Raw genomic sequence first — 18,820 nt, 5'->3', positions numbered from 1 at the left:
ATTTATCAAGCATATTCCAACATTTTTCTTGTTTCATCGCCTCTTTGTCTATCGTTTTCCGCGTTTTTTTCATCTCTCAAACCACGTGTTTTCTCTTTTGCAAGTTCCATAACAGTTTCCTTGTACATGTTTGCATCTGATAATAACAGTTTTGTTGATATCTTCATCCTCAAGTTTTTCAGCTGCATGTCTTGAATATCTTTCCGAGTACTAAAACCGCTTTCAAACTTGACATCGCTCTATTTGTACATCTCCATGTGTTGAAATTTTCTTTTCCAACTTTCTTTCCATTGCAATTCTGCAATGAACATGTGCATATACGTTAAATACCTTAATAATCTAGTATGACAAATTATGCGCATGCGCATAGTAACATGTTTTGTCATATTATGCACATGTGCATATATGTATATATCACACCACACTATCTTGTTACCACATTCTAACATAAAATAATCAAATATTATAACCTTTTTGTTTACCATGCATACACTTTTCCGTTGTGACTGCGTCTTACAATGATGACCCTTCGTCCCTCGACTTTAATACAAATATAACTTTTTTCATTTTCTTTTCCAACTTTTTTTCCATTGCAATTCTGCAATATATACACATGTTAACACATTGACCCGACAAAAACAAATTCGGTTACAAATTATAAACATACTTTATCATGTTATGCACATGTGCATTCTAACACGTTATGCACATGTGCATACCAATCAAGCATAGATATGAACCAAAACTATAAGTATAAACATAAGTTATCACATTATGCACATGTGCATTCCAAATCAAACACAAACACATATGCATACTACACGAACAAACAAACACAATCACATATGCACAACATCGGCTGTAATCTAGACGAACAAACATTAAAACCTTCAGTCTGTTCAACCAAAATACCCCTGGAACTTTTACCGCAGGACCAAATGAATAACTGATGCGGCCAGCTGTTAACAGCCATACACAAGCATTTTAAGGCTATATTAAGATCCAGCAGCATCATAAACTCAGCACTATGCTTTAGGCTCACACTTTGCAGACTTACAAACAGTAGGTATGTTATCCGGTGCACCATTAACATAATACTCACAACATGCAGCAAACTACCAGCATTAACGATAGACCCTACATGTATGCAGCTGACTAACCCGGAGATCAACAACTCGGGAAGTAAATACGGATCCCAAAAGCACAGACAGTAAACCCAGTAGCCAGTACCTCGGACATACAATAAAGAGTGGATGTAATATAACTATGCACATGTGCATACATACAACAACATTATGCACATGTGCATTCCAAAACAAACACAAACATATAATCGCAACAATATTATGCACATGTGCATTCTAAAACAAACAGAAACACATAATCGTATTTACATGCGGATGTAATATAAATATGCACATGTGCATACATACAACAATATTATGCACATGTGCACTCCAAATCAAAACACAAACACTAACTACACAAAAAAACCGACCTGCATAAAAAATGTAGAGAAGACGAAAAGAGATTACCTGAATTCTCGCTGGAACACCGATTCAAGTCTCTGATTCAAGTCTCTGACTTCAAGAGCACCTTCAAGTGTCCCATTCTGTATCTAGATCGGTCGATTCAAGTCAATGACGTTGCGGTTGTTCAAGATAACATTCAAGTGTCACATTCTGTATCTAGATCGGTCGACGAGAGACACTGGTACCCTCGCCGGAACCCTAGACACACAGTAGTCATGGTCACCACCACCAAACCATCACCACCGCCGACTTATGCCCCGTCGTGGAACCCGTGAACGCCGACTGCCGCTCCACCGTTAAATCCGTGAACGGTCGATGAGATACGAACGGACCCGTGAAATTTGTGGGATCGACCGTTGTTTACTGCCGTGAGAACCACCGTACACTCTTGTGCGCCGCCTGTATGCCGCCGTGAACAGCCGTGATCCCTCAATGTGTCGCCGCTGATGATGCAGATTGTGGTTTGGGAATGAATGAATTGAACTTGAGAAACCCTAAAACAGGGGACGTGTCTTATGTTAAAGTTCAATATAATTACAATATATGCCACCGTGTGTTTTTTTTGGTATAATTCAATATATTTACAATTTTGCCATGTGTTCACATTGGTTCTCGCGGTTCTCGCAATAAAGGTGGTTCTCGCATGAACCCCTCCCTATATATATATATATATATATATATATATAAAGGAGGAGAGAAAAGTCAGCTGGGGGGGCCACCAGTTAGCCCCGTCTCCATCGTCACAATTGCGACGAAACTGCCGTGCCGAGCCCCTTGGGGGCGGTGTGCGACTGGCCTAAAGGGGGGGGGGCTGTGCTGATCCCCATACCCATTGGTCTTATTGTGCCGGTGAAGTCTTAGCCAATGGGCTTATTTGATGTTGTGTGATTGGTTGGTTTGAATGTCCTTTTAAATTTGCTAAAAGTTAATGTCTGTTTCTTCAAAATGACTGTCAGGATGTCAATTTTTGTGATTAACCCTTTTAGAAACAACCTAGAGAAGTTTGGGCTTGCTCAAATTGGTTATAAACTGTGGTGATTATGGTTGCTTTATATACGGCTCAATAATGGATTTACTCTCAGCCATGTAGGTCTTAAGTTATAAAAGTGTTTCAGATTCAATTCCTCAGAATGCAAGTTGCAACAAAAGATACATATAAAATTCAAAGAAACCAAGTGTTGGAACATGGCATATATTTACTAGTAGACTGAAAACACGCCATGAACACAACAAAGTATACTATACATCTTTCCGAGGCTGACCAGTACTGGCATAACATCTGGTAATCACATATGTCATCATTCATTATATATTGTACTTTTGATTATTGAAACATTACCATAATCCTAGTACTTACAAATGACAACCATCATAGTTTTCTCAGAACGCATGTACTCGAGCTAACAACCTCCACTATCGGGCTCAATTGAACTTAAAAGCCCATTGCCTCTGAGCTGCGTGCAATGCTCTTCTGCGTCCGCCTGTCCACAAACAATCACCACCGATAAACCGTTGATGTGTGCCTCTTGCATGATATTAACCGCGTTGTCAACAGTCATTCCAGGTATAACCTTCATTAACACTTGCACAACGTATTCCCTCTTGTTATAGTTATCGTTGTGTAACATCACACGATAAGGTGGTGCCATTTTCCGTGATTTCCTGAAACAAATCGAGAAACTATAAGCCAAATGTTCTAACACGACGAAAAGTTTGTTTACGTGTAAACTAACATACGTACTTTAAATCAAACTCTGACTCTCGGCCAGGTGTTGTTTTTTCTATAACCGGTTTATCCAACACCCCGCCACCTTTTTCCAGCCTTGGGGGTGCCATTGACATAACCGTGATCCATTTTGAGCTTTGTTTATGAAGCAAGTATTTTTCCCCTGTAATTAAAAACATAATGACATAACCAAATATGACACAGATAATAGGTATCTACAGAAGCAAATTACCAATGTGCCTAGGCATAATCACATTACAAAAGAATTATCGATGAACATACGTATCTCAAACTTATTCCAGGAGTAAATTATCTTTCAGTTGTTTGCTTTATATTTTTCAAACTTTCAAACAATAATACAATCTTTCATGAGGGCAAAAACTACAATAATTGACTCGTTACTCGTAACAAAGACTTTTTATTAGAAAACAACTTTAAATATATGATGATAAACTTTCTCCCATTTGGGTTGTAGCAAAACGTTTGCTAGAACGTATCTAGCATTTTAGACCTCCACCTTGTGTGATACACGACGGGTTACAATTTAGAGCTCAGTACTATCCTGATGACACATTGTGTTTGTTACTATGGTGTTGTTTGGTGGCATCCCATTACCCATTGTGACTTGTGAGCAAACGGGGCATTGGTAGCATGAAGAGGTCAATCCATTATATTGACTTTTAAATGTTTAAATACCTAAACTTATTTAAACCCTAAAAGCCTAAAACACTCGTATACGTAGCCGCTCTCTTCTTCTTCCCCCTTCTTCCTGGTTTTCGGCTGAAAGCAGAACCGTCGCCGGAATTTTTCGCCGGAATTCGCGTCAGAAGTCGCTATGTGGTCGATATGTACCTTGTAGCGGCATATGGCCGCCACGCCACGCTATTCGCTATAGCGGTTGCCATAGACGCTATTGATAACTATGCTTTTCACTTACGATAAATTGAAAATTATGTTCGTTTTGAGATTTAGGAGCTCGGGGACGTTTTCTCATGGCCGGCCCTGAGGGTGGGCAGGGAGGACCACCGGCCAGGGCACGGTATTCTAAAAAAAGTCTGATATGTATATGTAAAAAAAATTAATAGGGTATACCCATACAAACTGTTAGGGGTATCGGATCAGAGTAGGCTCGAGCGGAAGCGGAACAAACACACACACACTAGCAGAAAATAAAGAACACGAGAATTTACGTGGTTCGGTCAAGGTGACCTACGTCCACGGGTTGCAACTAGGGTTTTACTTTTATTAGATGCTCACAACTGTTTTCAGAATGATACAGACTACAGTTACATAATAGGTATTTATAGAACAAGATTAGGGTTTCCTACTTGGTCAACAAGTTAACTAAGTGGGCCTAATAACTAGGGCCGGCTACCCTAAAGCCTACGAACCCAACAATCTCCCACTCGGAGGCTTCGCATAGTCCAAAAAGTACATCCAAGAAACCCATCACCAGTAACTTCAGTAATCTTTACGTTCACGTCTTCCCAGCCTCCAGTTCCAAGAACAAGCTAAGACTTCAGTCACATCCAAGCCACCTAGTTGCAACCACACCTCTCATCAAGTAACTGAGAGACCAGTTGAAGCTCCCACAAGCTCCAACCCAACAGTCTTATCAGACCCATTCTCTATCTCAACCGGCTTGCACGATCCACCAGCTCCAGAGATACACCGAGAATTAATACCACTCTCCACATTTTGCAAACTATTTCCAAGAGAGCTTTTTTCTTCAGTCGGAATCTTCGTCTTCAAAACCCAACGGTTCTTTGTGATTGTACCCGGAACACGACCCGTGCTCCCCCTATCACAAAATCCCCTGACTGGCTTAAACTTAGACCCCCGACCACATTCAACTGACATCCCCAAAGCACCAGGATTCAAATTCGCAAATTGAACCCTCTTCCGCTTACTAGATTCAGTGAACCAGACTTTATGTTGTACAGGGACGGCTACTCCCTCAACAGGTATCTCAACTAGATACAACGATCCTCGTCTCCTCCCACAGGCAACAACAAGATTTCCATCAATCACCTTCCACTTCCCACCACCAAACTTAACATCTAGTCCCTGTTTATCCAGTTGACTAACAGAAATAAGTTTCTTCGTTAAACCTGGAATTACCCTGACGTTCTTTAAGTTCCATGTAGTGCCCAGTGGAGTCTTCAGATTGACATCTCCCATACCCGTAACATTAAGAACATGACCGTTAGCTAATCGTACCTTTCCAAAGTCTCCTTTTTTCAGATTCACCATCGTCTCCCCGCTGTGCAGGGCGTGAAACGAAGAACCAGAATCCATAGCCCAAGAATCTATAGACTCTTCACAGCAAACCAGTACGTCACCGTCAGATTCATCTGACACAACACTGTTTACATGCTGCTTATCATCCTCTTTCTTAGGATCAGGACACTCATTTTTAACATGCCCCTTTTCACCACAGTTCCAGCACCTCACATTTTTCCCAGCTTTAGAAAAGCTTTTCCCACGACTCCCACTGCTTCTGTTTTTACCTCTTCCCCTGCTAACACTGAGCATACCAGAAGTAGATCCTCCACTAGTGTTCCTCCGGCGAACGTCTTCACCCAAAACACTATCCCGAACCCGATCAAACTTCAAATTTCCAGTTCCAGCAGTTTCAGTGACCGTTGTCACAAATCCTGACCAACTATCAGGTAAGGAAGATAACAAAACCACAGCCTGAGTGTCATCATCCAACTTCATGCCCACAGTTGCTAACCTGGACAAAATTGAATTGACCTCGTTAATGTGATCAGCAACTGAACTGCCTTCGTTCATTCTCATATTAAACAGTTCCCTCATCAAGAACACCCTATTACCGGCAGACGGCTTCTCATACATATTTGACAGAGCTTCTAACATATCACGAGCAGTTGTTTCTTTCATGATATTAAATGCAACGCTCCTCGTCAAAGCCAATGTAATTTTACCTCTTGCCTTTTTGTCCTTTGAGTTCCAAATTGCCTCGGCAGCTTTATCCATTCCAACAGGTTTTTCTTCCAGTACCACATCCAAATCGCATTCACCAAGCAACGCCTCTATTTGCATTCTCCACCAAGCAAAATCAGTACCGTTGAACTTCTCGATTCGGAACTTCCCGTCTTCAGCCATAGCAAACGAGAAAAACCAGAAAAAACCACAAGGAACCAAGCAGCCGAAACCCGAGCAACTTTCAATAAACCAGAAACCCGAAGTACCCGAACCAGCGACTTCTCCTGCAAACCCGAGCGTAAAATCAACGAATAACCAGGGTTCAAGAACCGAAACCCTAATCGCCAAACACCCCAAAACCACCAGATCTGCAACAGCAAACCCTACGGCGCAAACCCTAGACCTTACAAGCCGTAACCAGAGAATAGGTACGGGCCGTAAACAAGTCAGCGGCGACGGCAGCAACAGCAGATCAAGATCTCTCGTCCAGTTCTCTCCTTCTCTTGCGATAACCGTGTGAACCGTGTATTTTACTGAACCTTTGGCTCTGATACCACTTGTTAGGGGTATCGGATCAGAGTAGGCTCGAGCGGAAGCGGAACAAACACACACACACAAGCAGAAAATAAAGAACACGAGAATTTACGTGGTTTGGTCAAGGTGACCTACGTCCACGGGTTGCAACTAGGGTTTTACTTTTATTAGATGCTCACAACTGTTTTCAGAATGATACAGACTACAGTTACATAATAGGTATTTATAGAACAAGATTAGGGTTTCCTACTTGGTCAACAAGTTAACTAAGTGGGCCTAATAACTAGGGCCGGCTAACCCTAATTAGGGCCGGCTACCCTAAAGCCTACGAACCCAACAACAAACACCAACATAGGCCCACTTACAAAACTATTTTTATGGTTTATATTAGTTACTAGCCCATTGGCATTAGGTTTAGACCTTTCGTGAGCCCAATAATCAATTTCGTTAAGGCCTAAGGGCGCGTTTTTTCGAGCTCGAACAGGATACACGAATTCTCAGGGACAGCCCTGCGTTTTCTTTACATTTGTGGGAGATAAATGAAGAACCAATAACCCAAATGGTTGCCTCACATGTTTATTAGTGGGAAGGCAAGAAAGGAGTGAAGAAACGGGTCAATAACTCTCAAAAAGCTCATCACAGAGATTTCTAACAATTTTGTTTGTATTCTTTGTTTTAATTAAGTCTAGAATATTAGTTAGCCCAATTTTAATATTTTAACATGAGCGGTTACATCTAAATGTTTTGCAATCCCATCCTTTGTCACTCTTATATAAGCTAGAGTTCATAACTGATGACAGGCGTATAAACATCATTATTCTAGAGAGGCATATGCATCCAAACATGATTAATTATTATGTGTATGCAGAAAAGAATAATAAATCCACAAATGTGATGCACGATTGCACGCATTTACAAACTCCCACTAGGCCAAAATACAAGCTACAGGGTGGTCTAATTTATAGTTCAGAACATGTCATGTAGACCCTTGTACAGATAAAGATGCATTACAAATTCAGGATTTAGGAACCAAATGTACATCAACTGGATAGAAGACAAGTTCTTAATTATATAAGTGAAGAACAGTGAATAATTCTTTGTCCAAGACCAAGCATGTGTACAGGCCGACATAGTTACAACTTACAACGGCACAATTCACAATCACACTGATAGCCTATGCCATAGTTGTCAATAGCGAGCGTAGCGATCGCTATAGCACGCTACGTAGCGTATAGGACTAGGCTCGCTATTAGGGTTGTAGCGATAGATAGCGATAATAGCGACAGTTTGTTTTTTTAATATAAATAGCAATTAAATATAGCATAGCTATAAAAAAGCTGGATTTAGGTTTTTGTTAAATATACACGTAAAATAGCATAAATACCAAAGTATTTTGATATCATATACATACATTTTTTTTAAATTCTAGTGTACCGATATTTATAAAATAGCCGCGTGCTATTATCACTGTTCGCTATGTAGCATATAGATACCTTAATGCTATTTGTCGCTATTGGCCATTAACAACCATGGCCTATGCTTCTTTTTCATTCAAAATACAAAACACCACAACCAAATGTTATAAATTTCTCCTGTTCATAATAATTCTTACAGTAACAGATATAATTTCGCTAGTTGTTTGTTCTAATCCTGACTATTGCACCATCTACGACTAAATCCATCAGTACCATACGTTTAATTTGACTAACCTCAATTAGAGCCCCAGCAAGTAGGGCTGTAAACGAACCAAACGTTCGGCGAACAGTTCGTGAACCGTTCGGCGGGAAGTTTGTTTGTATTCGTTCCTTTATTAAACAAACGAACACGAACAAGAAATTTCGTTCGTTCAGTTAAATGAACAAACATGAACAGAGGTCGCATTCGTTCGTTTATGTTCGTGAACGTTCGGTAACGTGTTCACTTGTGTTTGATAGTTCATTAATGTTTTTAGCTTTTATATTTATTTAAATATATCAAAATTCTGACAAATTAAATATTTAATAAGTATCGGTGTATTATATATTGTTTTTATGAACGATTGTTTGTGTTCTTTTATTTACATTTGTGTTCATGAACATTAGTTTGTGCTCATTTGTGTTCGCCAACGTTCGTTGCCTAAAATTAACAAACAAACACAAACGAACACGAACAAGTTCATTACCTTAACAAACGAACACAAACATAAAATCCCGTTCGATAAGTGTTCGTGAACGGTTCGCGAACACATATATTTTTTAACAAACGAACACGAACAAGGTCTCGTTCGTGTTCGTTCGGTTCGTTTACAGCCCTACCAGCAAGTGAGCTAAAATGTAAAAAACCCTAGCCTGTCGATTTCATTAACAAATTAACACTGAAAACAACGAAAGCCGGTTGATTCAAATGGCCTAACGCACAACCAAAATCCTTACTACAATTAGAGCAGAAAGAAACCTGATCGTTAAAAAAACAAACAATTAATCTGGATCGATTAACTATGAATATTCAATCAAGAGGAAACACGATTAAACCTGTGGCAGTAATCGATGTAGATTTATACCTGATTTGGAATGAAGAAGATGCCGATTAGGGGAAGCACGAAGTCGACCGTAAATGGCAGTCGCCATTGCCAAAATCCCTCTCTATTCTCACCACACACTCTCTGTGCTCCAGAAAAACAAATCTTTTTGGTTTACTTTTTTATAATATAATAATATGAAAATAAAACTATGGCTCAATGTGTCCTCTTTACCCCTTTGATTTTGCCCCCTTTTTCAAAGAGGGTATAATCGTTGGTTAACGTTAACATCCGGTTAGTAATCAAGTATTGTAAAATTTTTAGAGTTACATTTCCACCCTCTCAGCTAGGGTTGTAAATGAGTCGAATGTTTAGCGAATAGTTCGTGAACCGTTCGGAGAGAAGTTTGTTTACGTTCACTCGTTTAGTTAATGAACGAACATGAACAAGATATTACGTTCAGTTAGTTAAATAAACGAACCTGAACAGATATCTCGTTCGTTCATGTTCGTTTGTTTTTGTTGTTCATTAAAGATTTTAGCATTTATTTATTTATCTAAACGTTTTATGTTCTTTAATTGTTATTTATCTCATTACCTAAACAAATAAAATAGAAAACTCTACCTCTACCTTGTTTATGCACCGATTCACTTTCCTTCTCATTATTCGCATCAAGAAATACTATTGACCTTCAATGATTATGGCTTCAAGTTCTAACGCTACTCCCTCTCACCATCCACCTCGAGCCACTACCGTATTCGTGACCATTTGTGAACATGTTCATTTCCTTAATGAACGAACACGAATTGAAAATCTCGTTCGGTAAGTGTTCATGAACCGTTCGTGAACACACTATATCCTTAATGTTGTTCGTGTTCATTTGATTCATTTATAGCTATACTCTTAGCTTATAATCATTATTTTCTTAATATTTCTCTCTTACCTCTCTAGGGTTAAACTACACGGGTAAAGTTCTTGTACAAATAATCTTAACATACTAAACATACAAATTGAAGGAAAACTCAAAAAGACAAGGTGGCATTTTTGTAATTATCAATAACTATCAAAGTTACTCTACAAATATACCTAAAAAAACCTAACCAACCCCCCCACCCCCAAAAAAACCTAAACCCCTCACCCCCCCCCCCACCCCCCAAAAACCTAAAAAAAAAACTACCCCCCCCCCACCCCCCAAAAACCTAAAAAAACCTAACCCCCCCCTCCCCCACCCCCAAAAACCTAAAAAAAAACCTAACCCCCCCCCACCCCCCACCCCCAAAAACCTAAAAAAACTAACCCCCACCCCCCACCCCCAAAAACCTAAAAAAAACCTAACCCCCCCCCCCCACCCAATCTAAAATGCTAAAAACTAAATCCCCCAAAAAACCTAAAAAAATAAAAAAACACACAAATTATTTTATTTTATTTTTTTAACATTTTTTATTAAAAAATCGCTACTTTTAGTAGCAGCCAAAAAAAAATTTTTTTTTTTTTTTTTTTGCTAACGAAATGTAGCGATTTTTTAATAAAAAATGTTTAAAAAAAAATCTGTGTTTTTTTAGGTATTTTTTGTTGTAACTTTGATAGTTGGTGGTAATTACAAAAATGTCACCTTGTCTTTTTGGGTTTTCATTCAATTTGTATGTTTAGTATGTTAAGATTATTTGTATTTGATCTTTTGCCTAAACTACACATGTCTCGTGATTGGTATGGTAATATAGTTGACTAAAAATCAAGTTAATCTGAATCATACAAATTTTTTTATGTGCGGGTTAGGATTGATGCTTTTGACACGAATAAATATATGGATCGTGTTTAGGTTGAACAATTCAACACGATTGACGCCCCTACCTTCCTTCAACCATGAGACTACTCCCTTTTCTCAAGGCTTGAGCTCGAGTGACTCTTTTGTTCTTATTTCTACAATAATGAGTCGTAACTATTATATAGGGTTATTTCTTCTACAACTGTGAGTCGTAACTGTTATATAGGGTTATTTCTTCTACAACTGTGAGTCGTGGCTATTATATATATTAGTTCTTCCTCCAACTAAAATGGTTTGCCTGAGATCCATGGACTAAATGTTGTTTGTATGATCACAAGCAAAAGTAATTATGAATCTCACTTGCTTGCTTTATTGAAGTCCATATGAATGGAACACGTATATGTTTTGAAGCCAAGCCAAACTCTGAAGCTAGTGTAGGCCTGTTTATGACAACATAGTCATATATGAGCCGGTTTTCTGCTTTTCAGGGTTATTCAGATTTGCAAAGCGTTTGTTAAAATAAACTAACCAGTCCTTGTGAAAATCTGTTTTATATTTCTCAATTAGCTACCATACAAATGACCACTTAGTAGACAATTCACTACCTAACTGAACTGGTTTAACCATCCAACAAACTCTTTATAAACAGTTTTCATTTATATATTTTGTAAACAGTTTTGAGTGTATTGTTTTAAGTACCTCTTTATGTTTATATAAGGTGAAGTTGGTATTATATGACAAGTCCAAATGTTTGATGAAGAGTGAGAGAATCTTAGTTATCAGATGACCTCTCGGTGATATTGGTCTAACATAGCATTCACATCAACTCAATCAAGAACTTGAAGCACGCTAAGGGGCTGTTTGGTAGCCTCTTAATGGAATCGGTCAGAGTTAAAGGGTGTTTGAACTACATATGCACATCACAAACATACATAATTTAGTGCATATCGACTCATGAACATGGCATTTTGGCAACTGGCACCCTCCGTGAGAGCACTACAAGATCAATACTTTGTGCGGTGGGGCTACAACTTAGAGCCGTCCACCACCACACCAGACCCAGCTTCCTGTCTTTTTTGCAAATTAAGAACTATTTAAGTTGTAAGACTATTCACATCAAGGATGTTTGTAGGTGATTCTTGGCCTATGTGGAGGGCATTTGTGAGAGGGATGGATTAGTGGGTGTTGTGGAGGATGACATGAAGGGTGTTCATTCTTAAGGATTCTTGGGGAAGAATGGTGAAGAATGGGGGAATGGTGGGTCCTTTCTTTTTTTTATTTAGTTTAAATTTAATAAAATAATTATAATAAGGTTGTTTGTGAGAAGGATATATATGTTATTGTTGTGGTTAAAAAGTGTTTGTGGGAAGAATAAGTGAAAAGTTGATGTGGCATGCTGATTAGGCTGTTTGTAGAAAGGATAGCCTTTCACTGATGCGGATAGTCCCAAGGCATAGATGAGAAAGCAAAGCAGTCTAAAGAGTACAAAAATCATTTATTTAAGTTGTTGGGTTCCTAAATAATCTTTTTGTTAACTAGATTACAAAAAGAGATTTACACCTTGGTTTTCCACCCAGTGTTAGTTGGTTTCAAAGACCATGATCATTCTATCAAAGATAATATATGTTTGCAACTAAAAACCACAAAATATCTCCACCACAAGTAGAGCAGAATCAACAACCTAACAAAACAGAAAACTTTCAAACCATATACATACCAATATCATCTAGCATATCTGCATATGTACATCAACTCAGACGGCAGCCAACGACGGAATGAAAGGGAAACAGCTTCCATTGATAAACCGACGATTCTCAGGTGTAAAATCAGACAGCTGGAAGATAGTCTTCGGAAAGAACCCACCTTGATGATGACTCTTCTTGCTAAAATCACAAAGCTGGAAGATTGTATTCACCATAAATTTATACTGTATAAGCTTCCCAGGAAGCTCCAACACAACAAACGAATCTTCTTCCCGTTCCCCCACCACAAGCGCCTGAACAATAAAATGAAGCCCAAGACGCGTCACCATATTCGGATAAACCCTAATAACCTCTTCAAGATCAACATGATACTTAATCCGCCACTCCGAATAATCCCTCTTTATTTCATAAACATTCAATCTCCTCATCCTACAACACCGTACAACAAGCAGCATCCCATCACACGACTCCGCTAAAAACTCATCAAGAATCGTCCCATAAACACTCGTATCCGGAGTATCTATATCAATATAATTAACCACCTCCTCATCCAACTTCAAATAAACCAGCCGATTCGGAAAACTCATCCAATGTATCGCGTTATGCCCATACACACCGCGATCCACATCCACCAAATCATCCATACATTCATTCAACACCTTCCATTTCCCCGTTTCCGACGAGTAAATCTCAATCATCATAGCCTTATACATATAATTGCACACTACTTTATAATGACATGATTTTGTAGGATCAAAAGCTAATGTCATATAACAACTGGTATCCGAATTATAATTATTATGTTTCGGAAGTGTAACAAACCTACTGGTTGTCGGATTATACACATAATACGTTTGTAAATCATTTCCACATAACAATAAACCATTGCATGATTGTAAAATCTTAATAACGCCGGTATCAAACCCTAGGGTTGTAAACGGAGGCTTAATAACGGAATTAACGGAATGATCAGAATTGCCGGTTTGTAACGGCACGTAATGATATTTAGATCTGGCATCCCAACCTTCGAAGAACAGGCCGGAAGGTGGATCGAGGTTAGGGTTTCGGATGAGAGAGAAATTAGGGCTTTTGATTAAGGAATACCATTGTTTTGATGCGGATGTGAATCGGATGAGTGAGATTACCGGTAACTGGAGGAAGATTTCGGTGAGAAGATCTTCGCTGGAGGCGATTAACTCGGTGGATGATGAAGATGAACGACAGGAAGTTGAATTGTTTGCTATTTGTTTGATGAATGCTAGGGTTCGTTCGTTGTTGTTGTTTTCCGACGCCGTTGTAACAGCCTCCGGCAACGGATGATTGTCCGGCGACAGTTTGTTGAGTGGTGGCTCCATGAGAAATGAGCCAAAATGGAAGGGTGCTTGGTTTTTGTGGATTTTGAAGGTATCAATTTGCTCAAATGAGGGGTTAATTTCGAAACTGAACTTTTTAAGTTTTAATGGAGTAAATTTCGATTTTGACCCATGTGGTTATATCACTTTTACCATTTTAGCCTAAAATTTTTTTTTTTAACATTTGAGCCCCCAACGTCTTTTTTTCTAACCATTTTCACCCTTAACATTAACATTATCCATTAAATGTTAGAGGCCAAAAGGGTTAGAAAAAAAAGACGTTAGGGGCCAAAAGGGTTAGAAAAAAAAAACGTTGGGGGCTCAGATGTTAAAAAATATTTTTTTAGGCTAAAAGGGTAAAAGTGATATAACCATAGGGGCCAAAATCGTAATTTAATCCTTAAAATTAGACTTAGGGCATGTTTGGCTAAGCTTTTTCAATCCAACTTATAATTTATTGACTTAATCAAAAAGTTAAAATGAAGTTTTAGTGTTTGGCAAACCTAAAAGTCATTTTCAAAATGACTTTTTGAAAAGAAGAAAAAGTCATCAAAAAAGGAGTTTTTGAGAAGTTAGAGGCTTATGACTTTTTGATCAGCTTATATCTTTTCAAAGACCAAATTACCTGATTACCCCTTATTTAACACTCCTTATATTTGTTGCCATATGAATGAATGTCCATTTTAGTCATTTTACATCAATAACCTAAGACAAACACATTTTAAAAAGCAACTTATTGACTTATTGGCTTTTCTCATCCCATAAGCTAATCCAAACACTTTTTTAGAAACTCCTTTTCAAAAAATCATAAGTCAATAAGTACTTTTCACAAAAAGTCCTTTTTAACTTAAATAAGTTTAGCCAAACATGCCCTTAGACTCTGTTTGTTTACCTTTTAATTGGGCTTTTAATGGTTCAGCACTTAATGGTTCATACTGTTTGTTTCAGGAGCAGATATCTGAATGGTTCATAAAATTGCCTCTGAATGGTTAAGCATTATACCGAGTCTGAATGGTTAATACCTCTAATCTGAATTGGTCAGACATTTGTCTTTTAACGGTTAAACTTTATACTAGCTTTTAATGGTTCAGACATCTTACTGGTTCAGCACTTAATGATTCAGACCTCTTACTGGTTCAGCACTTAACCATTCAGATGTTGTCAAACAGCCCCTATATCTAAACCAAACCCCAGATCCAGTTAGTTAAGCTTATTCTAAACCTGTCTCAAAACATGTCAGATTTCTAACGGGTAAATACCCGTCGAGTATCGGGTTAATATAAACTACTGATGTTGAATTTTTTTAACCTCAACCCCCAAACCCATTAGTTAAGCAATTTATAACTCCATTTCACTTATTTATAGAACTTGGGGTGTTACAACTTTACAGATGTTGATATAAACTATTGATTTTGAAATTTTCTTTTAATACAAGTTTAAACCACCAGAACCAATGGTTAAAAAGGTTAAGAGTAAAATGCCAAAATTGTTCCTAAGGTCTACATTTTGACGTAATAGTTTTTTGTTTTCGAAAATGGGTCGGGTCAAATATTATTTCCGTGCTTATTTTTATGTACGTTTTCAATTGATCTACATTTTGATGTAAATTTTGTTCGGAAATAACTCGGGACAAATATAATATATTTTCATTAGACGGTATAGATTCAAGTCACTTTAGGTTTCGACACCGCCGCAACACGCCGTGCTATTCTTTAACTTAAAAATAATTAATATTTTCTTACTTGCTTATTTGTATGCATGTGTCATTATAGATTTAAGTTGGTTTAGATTTAGACACAAATTTTCATTAAAGTTATATTTAAGATAGTGTTCACGTTTCCGTTTACAAGTAATTTAAAATCAGCATGTACAGATGTTCAATTTAGATTTATTTTTATGGTTTCGGTTTATGTAAAACATGTGTAAATATTCTTTTGAACATATTTCTTTCGGTTGCTGAACCAAAATAGATATCTATCGAAACCCCGCAGCGTAGCGCGGGTAATCTTACTAGTTTATTCTAATTATATATATATATATATATATATATATATATATATATATATATATATATATATATATATATTAAAGAACAACTTACTTTCACTGTATCACTGCTACAGTACTACAATAACTTTCTTTTTCTTTTTTTTTTGTTTTTTTTTTGTTTTCTTTCTTTTTACTTTTAACCTTTAACCTTAAGTATTAACTCTTACGACCCCTTAACTTTTTAAATACTTTTTAACCGAGTTTTACGTATTTATTTTTATTTACGTGTCGATATAAACTTAAGTTGATTTACGTTTCGGCGTAATTTTTTTTGTTTTGTGTTTTTTTTTACTTTTAACCTTTAATTTCAGCATTGACTCTTACAACCTCTTAAATTTCTAAATACTTTTTAATCGAGTTTTACATCTTTATTTTTATTTACGTGCGGATATAAACTTAAGTTGATTTACATTTCGACATAATTTTTTTTTTGTGTTTTCTCAACTTTCGGCATTGATACTGACAAACCATTTAACTTTTAAAATACTTTTGTAATCGAGTTTTATGTGTTTAGCTTTAGTTACATGTGGTATAAATTTAAGTTACGTTTTGACATACACACAACTTTAAAAAAACGTTATCTCGCCGCGAAGCGCGGGTATAAATTCTAGTTGTAATAATTTTGCATTTATGTAAAAAAAAATTGCCACTAGAGAGTAGTTTAAACCCGTAATTAGTGGCGTGTAAAAAACCCGAAGCTGGAAAAAGTACCCGAACCCAGATATTCTAAAAACCGGGTTTTGACAACCCAAACTCGACCCTACCCTACAGGTATGGACCAGGTACGATATTCCAACTGAGAACCCGAATCCGGGTTTTTTTTAGACCTGCTTTATACCCGGGTTTTTTAATACCCGTAGCCGGGTTTTACAAATACCCGCACCCGGGTTCAAAGATTACTCAGACCAGGTTTTACAAACACCCGATATCGGGTTCAAAATGGGTATTACAGTTGCTGTTGTGCAGGTTTGTTCCAGCATGACGAAGAGAAACAAGAATTCTTCAAAAAGAACATCGAGGCAGCAACAAAGTTGTGACAACTAGAAATTTAGAACCCTTCATTGTATCTCGATGTAACATGCTCGAACATTATGTGACTAGTTAACTTGTCAATTTAGTAAATGATATAAGTGAACCTTTTATGTGATTATGTGTGTGCTTGTATGTATAGTATGTATATATATATGTATAAGTGAGCCGAGAACCAAGAACCCGACTCGAGACCATGCGGTCTCGAGTGAACAGTGCAACATATGGGCCGGTTGGGCCGTGCACCTCATCCGAAACCCATTAGGGTGCACCAATGTGGAACAAGTATATAACCCTTAGTGAGAGCTAACCTTGCCATTCTTTGGGCAATTCACACACACTCCTACTTTCTCTCTCACTAAAACCCTAGAAGCACAAACCTCCACTCCCTCATTCTCGGATCCAATCGGTTAACACTAGAGTCTTCGGTTCAAGCTTGGAATCGGCATTTGGAGTTCACCCTTCCTATCCCCTAATCGGTTAGTGATTCATGTTGTGTTTTGTGTTTGGGTTGATGATTATGATAATATGTTGGCTTGCTAAGTTTATACATGATTAAAGGTGTGGATGTGTAATGATGTAGGTTAGTGATGCATGCTAGGTATTTATTTTGTATGATGATGTTATGTATATGATGTATTCGGCTAACATGCTTTGATTCGGATATATTGCACAATGAGCTCATGATATCTTGTGTCTAAATGTGATTCCAACCATTAAATGTGGGTGTTCATGAAACCGGCTTGCATATGTGTATTAGATAGTATGATATGAATGTGTTGTGACTATGATTAATGCTAGTATAAACTTTATTGATGAAGCATGTTGTAAAACAAAAACCCTAAAATGATGAACTATTTGAATATATGAAGAACAACATGAATGTGCTATGAAGGTGTTATGAATATTGGAAATCTGATTGTTTGATCCATTTTAGTAAATTGTTAGACAAGAAAACATGTTTAAATGGATAGTACATAATGTTGCATGAAATCAAAACTCTATTGGATAGTACACTGTGCAGAATCAGCAGGTGCTGGGAGTCGAGACACCTGATTCCGACTCGAGACCATAAGCATGATAACTCGAGAACATAGATTGCGACACAGGTTACGAGTCGAGAACCCCTAGTCTCGACTCGAGACCACACATGATCATCACACAAACATCATAACCCGAGACCATGCTTGCGAGTCCGGTTGCGACTCGAGACCAATGAACACGCATGACCCGAAACCACCTCGGTTGCGACTCGAGATCTTGTAAGCTACACTCGAGACCGCACAGTCTCGACTAGAGACCGCACAGTCTCGACTCGAGACCATAAACATGTACACACTATTTGGACTTCCACACTGTTACGAGCTTGGGTATTTGGGCCGGACTTATGGGCTTCTTGTGTTACTGTTGAATGCGTGTTTTGGGCTTGCGTGCTATTACGAGACCAACTGTTTGGGTCACACTTAGACTTTGATTATTACATGAATGTTACTGTGGAACTTGTTGCGAACTGTTACTTGTGTACAATACGTGTAGAACATACGTGCACTACTTGGATACAAACCTGACTTGAATGGTATCTATGTTAGGACATAGTTGACCACTTACAACTTGATTGACTTTCCTGTATATCTGCCGAGCAAACCAAGGTGAGTTCACACCCTCTACAAAGCATGGGATTCCC

The 18,820-nt window shown here is 37.9% G+C and overlaps 2 protein-coding genes across 2 annotated transcripts; both read right to left on the bottom strand.

The window, feature by feature from the left end:
- Nucleotides 1-2,669: 2,669 nt before the first annotated feature.
- LOC110864865 (ATP-dependent Clp protease adapter protein CLPS1, chloroplastic) lies at nt 2,670-9,428 on the bottom strand. Its single transcript, XM_022114023.2, has 3 exons — nt 9,281-9,428; nt 3,274-3,421; nt 2,670-3,194 (listed from the first exon to the last, which is right to left on the bottom strand). Exons 1-3 carry the CDS (start codon nt 9,345-9,347, stop codon nt 2,933-2,935), a joined length of 477 nt encoding a protein of 158 aa, XP_021969715.1. The 5' UTR covers nt 9,348-9,428; the 3' UTR covers nt 2,670-2,932.
- A 3,328-nt stretch (nt 9,429-12,756) lies between these two features.
- On the bottom strand, nt 12,757-14,061 carry LOC110944453 (F-box protein At5g07610). The gene has a single exon (XM_022186117.1). The coding sequence runs from the start codon at nt 14,059-14,061 to the stop codon at nt 12,757-12,759; it is 1,305 nt and encodes a 434-aa protein (XP_022041809.1).
- Nucleotides 14,062-18,820: the final 4,759 nt, after the last annotated feature.

Source organism: Helianthus annuus, chromosome 6, assembly GCF_002127325.2.
Source record: "Helianthus annuus cultivar XRQ/B chromosome 6, HanXRQr2.0-SUNRISE, whole genome shotgun sequence".
In the NCBI taxonomy this organism is placed as follows: Eukaryota; Viridiplantae; Streptophyta; class Magnoliopsida; order Asterales; family Asteraceae; genus Helianthus; species Helianthus annuus.
Note: the sequence above shows the minus strand (reverse complement) of the source record. Positions and strands in the feature narration are given on the sequence as shown.

What these genes read in the sequence shown, in the direction of transcription:
- LOC110864865 (XM_022114023.2), bottom strand. Translation starts at nt 9,347, where the DNA reads ATGGCGACTGCCATTTACGGTCGACTTCGTGCTTCCCCTAATCGGCAT. An exon ending in TCTTCTTCATTCCAAATCAG is followed by an intron (nt 3,422 to 9,280) that starts GTATAAATCTAC and finishes TTTTAATTACAG; the next exon opens with GGGAAAAATACTTGCTTCAT. An exon ending in GAGTCAGAGTTTGATTTAAA is followed by an intron (nt 3,195 to 3,273) that starts GTACGTATGTTA and finishes GATTTGTTTCAG; the next exon opens with GAAATCACGGAAAATGGCAC.
- LOC110944453 (XM_022186117.1), bottom strand. Translation starts at nt 14,061, where the DNA reads ATGGAGCCACCACTCAACAAACTGTCGCCGGACAATCATCCGTTGCCG.